The sequence below is a fragment of the Sebastes fasciatus genome, chromosome 13, assembly GCF_043250625.1.
Source record: "Sebastes fasciatus isolate fSebFas1 chromosome 13, fSebFas1.pri, whole genome shotgun sequence".
NCBI lineage: Eukaryota > Metazoa > Chordata > Actinopteri > Perciformes > Sebastidae > Sebastes > Sebastes fasciatus.
In genome coordinates this window covers 26,739,131-26,750,941 of record NC_133807.1, presented here as the reverse complement: position 1 = coordinate 26,750,941, position 11,811 = coordinate 26,739,131, and the positions used below count along the sequence as shown (strand labels likewise).

General features: G+C 37.7%; 2 protein-coding genes across 2 annotated transcripts; both read left to right on the top strand.

Moving 5' to 3' along the window:
* The first annotated feature begins 2,692 nt into the window (after window positions 1-2,692).
* LOC141781057 (proton channel OTOP2-like) lies at window positions 2,693-6,038 on the top strand. Its single transcript, XM_074656567.1, has 6 exons — window positions 2,693-3,152; window positions 3,240-3,376; window positions 3,469-3,527; window positions 4,365-4,519; window positions 4,608-5,464; window positions 5,552-6,038. The coding sequence occupies exons 1-6, from the start codon at window positions 2,720-2,722 to the stop codon at window positions 5,720-5,722; spliced, it is 1,812 nt and encodes a 603-aa protein (XP_074512668.1). The 5' UTR covers window positions 2,693-2,719; the 3' UTR covers window positions 5,723-6,038.
* A 1,275-nt stretch (window positions 6,039-7,313) lies between these two features.
* On the top strand, window positions 7,314-11,471 carry LOC141781056 (Golgi apparatus membrane protein TVP23 homolog B). Its single transcript, XM_074656566.1, has 7 exons — window positions 7,314-7,417; window positions 7,596-7,663; window positions 7,756-7,900; window positions 8,767-8,856; window positions 10,173-10,298; window positions 10,392-10,520; window positions 10,612-11,471. The coding sequence occupies exons 1-7, from the start codon at window positions 7,406-7,408 to the stop codon at window positions 10,636-10,638; spliced, it is 597 nt and encodes a 198-aa protein (XP_074512667.1). The 5' UTR covers window positions 7,314-7,405; the 3' UTR covers window positions 10,639-11,471.
* Window positions 11,472-11,811: the final 340 nt, after the last annotated feature.

The following is an 11,811-nucleotide window of genomic DNA, read 5'->3' as shown; positions in this document are numbered from 1 at the left end:
AGTTTTTCTTCGCCAACATTTTTCAGTTTGGAGCAATTTAGAGCGTTATTTATCCTCTTTCACGATATGACATGGTTGGTACTAATGGATTCTTTAGGTTTTCTAGACCACAGGTGCTATACTTTTGAATAAAATACCCATAATGCAACAAAAGTAATGGTCATTCATTTTTCTTTTTTGCAAAGACCATATAAGGGAACCATCCATGTAATTTCGGGGCAATTAGGTGAAAGACATAACTGCAAAAACTTCAAGGAGAGGAAAACATGCACATTCTCCAAATTGTTTGTGGTGCTGCAACTGCAAAATACCAGTCATACCAGTTTTTCTTCACCAACATTTAGCAGTTTGGAGCAGTTTGGAGCAGTTTGGAGCGTTATTTACCCTCCTTCACGACAAGCTAGTTTGACATGGTTGTTAACAATGGATTCTTTAGGTTTTTTAGTTTCATATGATACAAGTATCTGGCTTTAAAACTGAGCCCACTACAACCTAAAAATTGCAAGTTGCGTTGATGTGTTAAAGAAATTGTTAATATTAAAATATTAAAATATATTTTTTTAAATTTAGCAATTTAGTTTGTTGTGTTTTCTGTCGCGTATTTATGACATATTACGCAGGTAACAGTGGGGTCACATATCCTGACGACAGCCGTCAGAAATGGTGACCTCATGTTCCTCTGTGGTCACAGATTTTGGGTACCCCTAACTGATGAGGTACTGATCTCTCACCTGGTGTATCTGAGGCTCTCAATAATCCCTTTAAGAGGACATTATAGTTTGGTATGTTGATATTCAGTCAGTTGCCACTCAGTTTTCACATTACATGTATCATTTTTATTTTGTCATATGGATTGTCTATGTTGTATTTTTCCTTGTTAAAAGTTTTTTTGGGTGGAGTTTTTCCTTTTCCGATGAGAAGGTCGTGCTGTACAGGACAGAGGGTGGCGTATCCTGTAGACTGTAAAGCCCCCCTGAAACAAATTTGTGATATTGGGCTATACAAATAAATTAGAATTGACTTGTTTAAACTTGACCTGTTTATTAGGTACATGCAGCTAAGTATAATACAACAACCCTGCAATAAATCCTCCCTTCACAAAGGTCATACTATTCAGTTTTTGTTTTGTTTTCACACTGTTTTAAAGAAGTGTTGATTCAACCGGTCCTTTTGGAGGATGTAGTTTGTGGTGCTGTTGAACTATAGTGCACCTCTTCAGTCAATGTGCAGAACGATCTCAACCCTTCCTTCATTCTTTGAAACTCGTTCATCACATACAGGAAAACACTTAAAAGAGTCACATCAACAGGAACAGACATATTAGAGAATTCAAAAGTCTTACTGGAGATGTCACATTGTGACGTATGGGGTTGAGTCTGAGTCACTCAAGATGTCATTGTTCTCACTTTCCATTACAGGAACGAGGAAGGAGTTCACGGGCTCCAAGAAGTGTTGCAACGAAAAAGTACCTCTGCTGCCTGCCCATCCCTGATGAAAGGGGAATCAATTAGCTTAAGTACATATGTGAAATAAGCATATGTGAACCAGCGACACCAGACTGAAGTTCTCTGACATAATACTCAATTGAAACTTCCATAACAAAAGGCACAGGTAGTGACTGGGATCTTCGTGGACTTCTCCTCAGGTGTTTTGCAGAGACAAGACATACACAAATTCCTTCACTGAGCCACGAATAGCATTAAAGATCTGAAAGTATTCCCTTCAAGCACTGAATCAAAAAAGATAAGCGAGTAAAAGTTGCTATGCCTATTAAGAGAATTTAGATCATGGTCAGATTGTCTGCAGCAAAAAGAGGATCAAGTTGAAAGACACAACTCAGAGTATATATGAATGCAAAAAGATAATGGAAAAAAACTGGTTTTGATCATGAATGTCACATGCAGTTCTGTTTTTCCTTACAACCTTTATTTTGTGCATAAGACTTTTACAAGAAAAGACAGGAATTTCAAATGTATTGTATAATACATAATACATAAAATTGCTGCTTATATGAAAAGGAACCGGTTTCTTGTATTTTGGAATTCGTGAGAAAAACATGGAAACATCTTTTGAACTTTACATGAATATTTTGTGCAAAACACGCTGTGTTTGGTAATAATATGGTGTTGTTCATAACAGATTTATTGACATTTATGACTGTACAGTAAACCAGAGGGTTTTTGAAGGCGTATAAAAGCCTGTGACGGCTCAGACCGCCTCTCAGGATCCACACTGCATCAGGTAGGCTTACAGGAATCCTGAAACCTTTTTCTCCATTATTAGAAGGTCACGGCTTTGTCTGATTGTCATAAGAGCTCGATTTCGGTAACAAAAGCTACTTTGACAGGTACTTCATTATATTTCACCAGTCATGATGTTAAGCCTGATTTGGTCAGAGATAGAGATGGATAGTGTAGATGACTTTCCTTAAGGAAACAACTCAACATGTTTGTGGATTCTCACTCAATGCAGTGCTATTACCAAAAATAGAGACTGAAAAAGGGGAAATTACATCCCAATTGTTAGTTTGAAACTACTCTTTTGTGTAGCCCCAACAGGGTGACAATGATGCTCATTTAGCGTCCGTGGAATAGTTTCACTTGGGGCGGGATCTGTCTTGAGGCAATTAGTGGGTGTAGCTGTTAAACCAGTAAAGTCTCATATGGAGCTAGTTGCAGTTGTAAGCAGCTCAGTTGTGAATAGACCTTAGAGAGGAAAGATGTGTTTGAACACAGGCTTTCCGTGCAACTGTTTGATTGATGGCAAACCCTGTGAACCGTGCAGGATGACGGACAAAGACCTAGAGAAGGAGGAGGCCCACCTGTCCATCAGCGCCAACATGAGTAGATCGGGGAGCACATGCGAGCCCAACCTGCACATCCCTCCCATCGGAGACGTGAGGGAGCGGGGACGAAACTGGGGATGGATGCTGTCCGGGATCATCTCTGTCAACATTTTGATCCTGGGCTGTGCCTTGGTCAGCGGCAGTGCCTACAGCAATGTCAAAATCAGCAGCACTGACCTCCAGGTTTTCCTCATCATCATCATCATCCTCACCTGCATCTGGATGGGTTATTATGTCATCTACACGGCCAGGAAAGAAGACGCTATTGCCTACAAGGATGCCCATGCTGGACCTGTATGGCTCAGGGGTAAGTCAATTTTGTAGTTGCTTTAGAAGGATTTTTTTCCATGAGGATTCTCAAATAGTTTAATGATTTTGATTCCTGCTCTTTCAGGAGGACTTGTGCTCTTTGGACTGCTCAGTATTATCATGGACATTTTCAAGATCTCCAGCTACGTGGGCTACCTCCACTGCGATTCTGCTGTAAAGGTTGTGTTCCCTGTGGTGCAACTTATCTTCGTCATTATTCAGGTAAAAATGCTTATTACAAATAAATTAAGAAATCTACTCGTCTTTATCGTTGCAAAATACTAATAATAATCAACTGTGCAATCACTTTGCAGACATATTTTTTGTGGATACACGCCAAGGACTGTGTGCAGCTGAAAAGGAACATTACACGGTAGGTGATATGGATTTCCTTTTTCTTTGTTTTTTCATCTCTCACAGTCTTTGTGAACGTGCTATCCCTGAGGGAATCTATGTGATACTTTAATGAAATGAACCCTTCTCTTTTAACATTTAATTGCCGAGAAATTGAGAATATCTTGGACAATTGAGAGTATTTTTATCCTTAAGTTGCTGCCAAAGTACTGATGTTGTTGCTTAACTGGCAAAATTAGAATTGTCTCTTCATTTGCAGACCTTGAAAAGGTGCAATTATTATATGGGCATATATAATAATAATAATAATTGTTATTATTTGTATTACAGTTAACTGCAATAGTGCTACAACTACTGATTATTTTCATTATTGATTAATCTGCAGATTATTTTCTTGTTTGGTCGATTCATAATTTTGTTGATGAAACATAAGAAAATAATGTAAAATGCTTATCACAATTTCCCAGAACTCAAATTATTCAGTTTACTATTATAGAGGACAGAGAAAACCAGCAAATGTTCACATTATATTTAATATATTAAAAAGCTGGAAGCAGTATTTTTTTTTAATTTTTAACTTAAAGGACTTAAATTAATAATTATCAAAATAGTTTCCAGTTATTTTTCTGTTGATTGACTAATCGACTAGTTGTTTTGGCTCCAAACTGTGATACACCAGCTTTGGTTTGAAAACCGAATGAAATTAAAAGCAAGACTACTATTACTCGGTGGATACTGATTTTAAATGTTGCACTCATATTCACTATAAATCTGACATTTTAGCAGATGATCAAAGTTTTTCGAGAATGTTTTTTCCTGATCATTATTTCTTTTTGCTTCCCTCTTCGTTTTTTAGATGTGGGTTGATGCTCACCCTCTCCACTAATCTAGTTGTGTGGATGACTGCGGTCACTGAGGAATCCCTCCACCAAACAACAATCCCCGAAGATCCAAGCAGCAACACCACCAGCACCGCCCATAAAATCAGTGGACGATCCGTGTACGTCAGAGGTAATTAAAGCAGCTACATCAATCAAAGCAGATGAAGCAATGAGTAAATTACCATGACCTAACACTTCCCTCATGTCATGTCTTGCAGCGAGTTATGGAGACGATGAGTGCAAGTGCAGCCACACCTCATGTAGCATGTTCCAGGAGGCCTACTACTACCTGTACCCTTTCAACATCGAGTACAGTCTCTTCGCCTCTGCCATGGCATACGTCATGTGGAAAAATGTGGGCAGACTAACAGAAGAGCACGCTCACCACAACATCAAATTCCGTCTGAAGGATGTAATTGTTGGTCCTGTGGCGGGAGTTCTCTTAGTGATAGCGGGCCTGGCGACCTTCATCGTATACGAGATGGACATGGGTGACGACCATAGTGACGACGACAAGAAAGACAATGCTGTGATGATGCACTTTGTCACGAATATAGTGATATTGACCCTGATGTCTGCCGCCACTGTGGCCGGCTGTGTCATCTACAAGTTGGACCACAGGGAGCACGTATCGGAGAAAAACCCCACACGCAGCCTGGATGTGGGGCTGCTGGTGGGAGCCTCGCTGGGGCAGTTCATCATCAGCTATTTCACCATCGTAGCCATGGCTGAAACCGGAGCCAAAGGCTACCTGAACGGGCTCAACCTGGCCTGGGCCCTGCTGATGGTGATCCAACTTGGCCTGCAGAACTTTTTCATCATCGAAGGTTTGCATCGGGAGCCCTTCCACGAGGTGCAGCCAATCGCCGTGCTTTCAAATCCATATGTGATGCAGCTGGGCAAAGACATGAGCATCTATGAAGAATCAGAGAAAGACATAAAGCCCATGCCGATATTCCCAGCACACAGCCTATACGGCCTGCACGGCCACAGGGAGGAGCACAGGCCCAGACTGTCGTGGAAGAGACGGGTGTTGAAGGAGGTCTGTGCGTTTCTGCTGCTGGGCAACATCATAGTGAGTACCATTCTCCCTCACACTCTCAAAGTCACCGTTTTAAAGGTCACCAAATACTCAACCTGTTCTCGTTTCTTTCTCTAACAGCTGTGGATCATGCCGGCATTCGGTGCTCGTCCCCAGTTCGACCACGACGCTGAAACTGAATTCTACAAATTCAACATGTGGGCGGCTGTCGTGAATATTGGACTTCCTTTTGCCATCTTTTACCGCATGCATTCAGTCGCCAGTCTGTTTGAGGTTTATACAACCTCGTAACGCTGCGGGAGCATCATGAACTCTTTTGACAATATAAAAGCTGTTTTGTATAAATTGTAGTTTGTTTTGATGATTCTTTGTTATTTCTCTATTAATCTGTGAAGTAAATGACTGACTAATATCCGCACGATTCTTTCATGATGTTCGAAATTAAATGTTTTGAGTTATAGTCTGTGAATGTGACAATGTAAATATATTCAAAATGTAATTTTCAGATGTAAAAAAATAATGAATTGTGAAGTTAATCTTGTATGACTCGTTTTATGCTTCAGCCTCTGTATGCACAAAATAAAGGCAAGCAGTGCAATAATTTGATTAAGAGATTGATTGTGTCATCAATTATTATCATAATTATTATTTGTAGTGGCCTACACACAGCTGTAGTAGTCGACCCAATACAAAAACTATAGTAAAAATGACCTATTTTGAAAGACTTAGCTAGGCTGAAAGCAGCTACAAGTAGATAGCAGTTAGTAAATTGATTGATTACGCAACAGATCTGAAAAGAAATTAGTCACCATTTTGATAAACAATGAATTGGTCATTTTCAAGCAAAAGGTTTTTTTTTAAATGCCAGTTACAGTTTCAATTTTTGCTGTTTTTTCTCTCGAATCCTGGGTTTTAGGGAATTCTTATGGCCATTTTCCACAATTTTCTGACATTTTGTACACCAAATAATTGATTTAATCGAGGAAAAGAATTAGTAGTTTATTGGATAATGAAAATATGTGTTAGTTGAAGCCCTATTTATCTTTTTTGTGGCATTTATTAGGCCCTGAATCTACTGTATACTGTTTGGAAAAGGGCTTTTGGGGATAATAGATTTGTTACCTTATTGTGGGTACTAGGCTATTTAAACCTGGATTGTGGTAAAATACTACTTTATGTTGTTTTAATCATGTTGTTTTTATAAATGACAGTAGGAGTGCAAGTTTATGAAGATTTGACTGTTTTGAAATAAGTGCCACTTGATGTGATTTTATACAAAATGTGTTTTACCAAAAAAAAAAATCTAATACAACATATGCAAAGAGTCACTTAATGAAATGCTCTCCACACGCTTGAAATAAAAGCATTTATCCACACTGGAACAATCAACGTTCGACATAAATTGCTATATTATATTAGGGCTTGATATGCTAGACCAAGGGCAGCAACCTTTACTATCAAAAGAGCCATTTTAGGCAAAGAAATTAAAAAAAATCTGTCTGGAGCAGCAAAACATTTGATCATTGTGATGAAGGTAACACAGATTATAGTCTAAGTATATAGAATATAAGTCTAATGCAGTGACGGCCAACCTGCAAATGTACTACGGAAAAGTCATAATATTACGAGAAACAAAGTTGTAATATTACAAAAATAAAGTTATAACTTAACAAGAAAAATAGTTTGTAATATTACGAGAATAAAGTCATAACTTTACGAGAAAAAAAGAAAATAACATGTAAAATGACTACTTTATGATATTATGACTTTATTCTAATAATATTACAACTTTTTTTTCGTAAAACTTTGACTTCATTCTCATAATATTACGACTTTTTTTCCCCTCAATGTGGCCCTGTTCTAGGCTTATACATTTGAGTCAGGCACATTTAAAGCCACACTTCCCTTTTGGGTCCTTAGCACACGCTTTTGTTTACAACCACGTCACCAGGAAATACATCCCGGAGCGTCAACATGCAGAGACAGGTAGGTGATCGACTCTAAACTGGATTTTAGATTACTTAGAAACCTTATTTTTGTTTAGAATATAGTCTACCTCGTCCGAATGGATATGTTAGACTTTAATATTATGTTAGAAATGACTAACTAAACCCGTGTTAACAGATATTAGTTATTAACCTGCTGATGTATTTCATGTTTCCAGGACTCCCAAGACGCGCCTCTCTTTGGTGAAGATGAAGGCAACATGCGGGATAGAAAGTCCAACATAAAGTGAGATTAGAGATGTGCTCGCCTACTTTTTTTGTTTGTCCTGTTCTGATCAAGATGTTTTAACTATACATAATATATTCTGTTGTTTTCAGACACCCGCTGGTCTCTTTCTTCCACCTCTTCTTCCGAACAAGTGCCATCTTGGTGTACTTACTGTGCGACATCTTCAGCAGCCGCTTCATCGCCTGTATGGTCACCATCATCCTGCTGCTGTCATGTGACTTCTGGACCGTCAAGGTGAGCAGCTGGAGCACTAAATGCATGGGAAAACAAATGAGCCTAATGTCATGCTTTAGTTTTATACACAACACCTTGTTTAGGTCATGTTATGTTATTTTTTAATACCAGTAAATCTGGAAAAAAAAGTCAAAAAACTCCATCCCAAGGTGACACATTCACATATGATGAAGAAAAAGCATCAAATCCTCACATTAAAGAAGCTGTTACAAGAGAAAATGTTTGGCATTTTTGCTTGAAAAACAATATTTAAATGTTTTATTGATATTATAATTTTTGCAGATACATTTTTAACAATTTTTTACTGTAGTTAAATGCTATTTATTGTTGTTTTTTTGGTTTATTTTATATGTTTTGTCTTTGAATATTAATGTTTTAAATGGAAAAACAACATGAGCCTAATGTCATGCTTCAGTTTTATACACAACACCTTGTTTAGGTCACGTTATGTTATTTCCAATGCCAGTAAATCTGGAAAAAAAAGAGTAAAAAAGAAAAGTGAGAAGTTCCTGTTATAATTCCCTCCATCCCAAGGTGACACATTGCTTCTTTTGTCCCAACCCCTTCAGTTTACAATCACATATGATGAAGAAAAAGCATCAAATCCTCACATTAAAGAAGAAGTTACAAGGGAAAAATGTTTGGCATTTTTGCTTGAAAAAATTATTGAAACGTTTAATTGATATTCGAATTTTTGCAGATACATTTTTAACAATTCTAACTGTAGTTACATGCTTTTTATTTTTTTTGTTTATTTTATATGTTTTGTCTTTGAATGTTAATGCCCCTTGTTAGATTAAATCTGGGGTTGTTTTGTGAATATTTGGACAGGTGTGTTATACTGCATGTTGTTGTTTTTTCCGCAGAATGTATCTGGCAGATTGTTGGTGGGCCTCCGGTGGTGGAATCAAGTGGATAAAGATGGAAAGAGCCACTGGGTATTTGAGTCAAGGAAGGTAAACAGAAGCTCATCAGATACAATCCTAAAAGGCGTAGGATTAAGATTAGGTCAAATTTTCTTAACAAAGGTTTCTCACATGGTAGAGTAAAGTTACATGTTTGGGAAAAAAACAACAGCATCCTTTGTAAGATAAACAGCCTTGTCACGTTAAAAATGTAATTCCATGTAACTTTGGCAGCGAGCAACTGCAGTTCTCTGGAAAGTAATAGATCTCAGTGAATACAAGGATGTTCAAACTAACAGATGAGATGGCATTCCTGCATGTGCATCTACAATTTCACAGGCTTAGTACACATTGCCAGTGTAACATTTGCAAAGTCTTTTTACAATGTAATGTAGCTGCATGACCTTATTGCACAGTTGAAGATAGTGTAACATACAGTAGAACAGCTGCATTGTCCTCTCTCAGAAATATCATGCGGAACAATGGAGACATTGAAAATGAATTTCCAAAGATTATTGATGTGTCCAAAACTCCACACTAACGTACCATTTAGTTCGCTAAAACAGTATTTGAGATATTTTAGTATGTCGAAACCTTAGTATGAAACCAATAGTACGCGAATTGCATGCTATATCCGGTGAAATATTACAGTATGCAATGCTGGACACTAATATGCAATGCGGTAGTGACGTTGATGGACAGCTCTCCAACGTCAATAACAATTCAAATTATAGTATAAGATGTCACTATACTAGCTGTAATATATTTTCTAAATTAATTCAGACTTTGATTCTCACAATTCATCGTTTGGTCACATGAGGTTGTCACAGGTTACCATGGTTACACGTCTCCAACCGGCAAGGAGGCTCTCAGGAAGTGACGACGTAAATTATTGCTCAGTGCGTCCGAAAAGATACATACTACTACTATTCACTCACAAATAGGTTGAACGATAGTACACATATTGAGTATGTAGTGCATAGCACGCGATTTTCGGACGAAGCCAATAGACAGTTTCAACGGAATCACATTGCTAGGCAACAGCTTGGGCCCATGTTTACCTCCTGTCTTCACAGTTGTAAACGTAAACATTCCAAATGTGTCACAGTTTTATTTCCCGAAGCTGTTGCCTAGCGACGCAATTCCATGGAAATGGTCTATAGAACTTTTCATTTCCCATTCTGTTGCTAGGGCAACAGCTTTGGTCCAAGTTTGCTTCCTGTCAGCTACTGCATTAACAACCATTGTAACAGGAAATACAAAGGGTCCCATCAGAATGTTTATGTTGACAAGTTTGAAAATATTTTTTTTATCTTTGATTTTTATTGACGAGCATGAAACTAAATCTTGTTTACTTTTCTGAACAGACACACAGTCCGAACATGACGTCCAGTGCCGAGTCCCGGATCTTCTGGCTCGGACTCATCGTGTGCCCCGTCTTCTGGATGATTTTTGCGTTCAGCACCATCTTCTCTTTCAAGATTAAATGGCTGGTCAGTTCAGTGTTTTTTAAAGTGGACGTCGATTTAATTTCCGTCTTATTAGACGCTAATTGTTGGTTTGTGTCTCTTAATTTCCCCCCACAGGCTGTAGTGATCATGGGCTTGGTTTTACAATGGGCTAACTTGTACGGCTATGTCAGGTGCAAGTTGGGTGGAAAGTCCAACCTGGGAAACATGGCAAAGAACTATCTTGGTGCCCAGATTTTTAAACAGGTATGACAAGAGTAATCATTCTTCCCTCCTTACATTTTGGTCTCAATGACATGATGCAATAACTTTTCCATTTTTACGTTTTTCACTAAAGGCAATGATGACAAAAGAGGAACCTTGAAGTTGAAGAGGACGAGTGACGACACATCTGCAGTGTGATGGACACTTTATATTTACTTCATTCCTGTTGGCCTTGTCTGAGGGTGTCTGAGGGTTTTTGTAATTTCACTCAAGCTTGGGATAAAACAGATTTTGTAAGTGTTGTTTTCTCCGAATTCACTGGCTGATAAATTACGGAATGATTGCCAAACTTTTCTAATAATTCAATTAAAGTACAATGTAGTTGCTTTTGACAATACATTTTGTAGTTTTTGCAGTGCATCAGTTCAGTGCACAGGGAGAGTTGTAATTTTTTTTTACTAATGTGAGGTATTTATAAATGCAAAACCCTTACTGCTAAACTGAGTTCACCATAAGACTGGCACAGTCCCTAAATCCGGAGTAATGAAGGTACTGTAATGTTAAAATGCCTGATTCCTGATGGGATTTGGATCAATGCATTACTTTTTGTGACTTATGACAGCTCAGCCCTGCAGGCATCATCTCTGTACTACCACTAACTACTACTACTACTAATATACTAGTATTAATGTACTGTATATTGTTGTGAAAAGGGCTTTTGGGAGTAATTTATAGATTTGTTTCCTTATTGTGCCTACTATTTAAATCTGGATTGTGGACCTTAAAGTTATACTACTGCTTCAAGTTTGTTTTAATCTAACTTCATTTTGTTTTATTTTAAAAATGTCATAAATGACAATCTGGGATATGATAGGGAGAAGTATAAAATTTGCTGAAATAAGTGCCAATTGGGTTTGATTTTATAGAAAAACTGGACTTTAAAGAAAGTGTTGTTTTATAAAAAATAAAAAAATAAATGAATACAATAATAAACTTATCCTGGTAAACATCATTTTTGGCTGGAAATGTCAACATCAGTAATGGCTCAGTAGTCCTGTGATTGTGTTGTATAAACATAAGGTGTATTGAACTGTAATTCTAAATTAATATAACAAAGGGTTGTTCTAGTGGTTTCATAGGATATTAAAAGTGTTATTAAAAACCAGTATATTCACCTCTATTTCGCTGACCTTCAGCAGCTTTGTTTTTAAACAGAACATAATTATTCAACACAAGCTGAAGACCTGCTGGTTGAAATTTCATCAGGTCCAAGTCAGACTACATGTGAAGAATCTAATCTAATAAAACTAATCAAGTGCAGTAGGTCACCAGT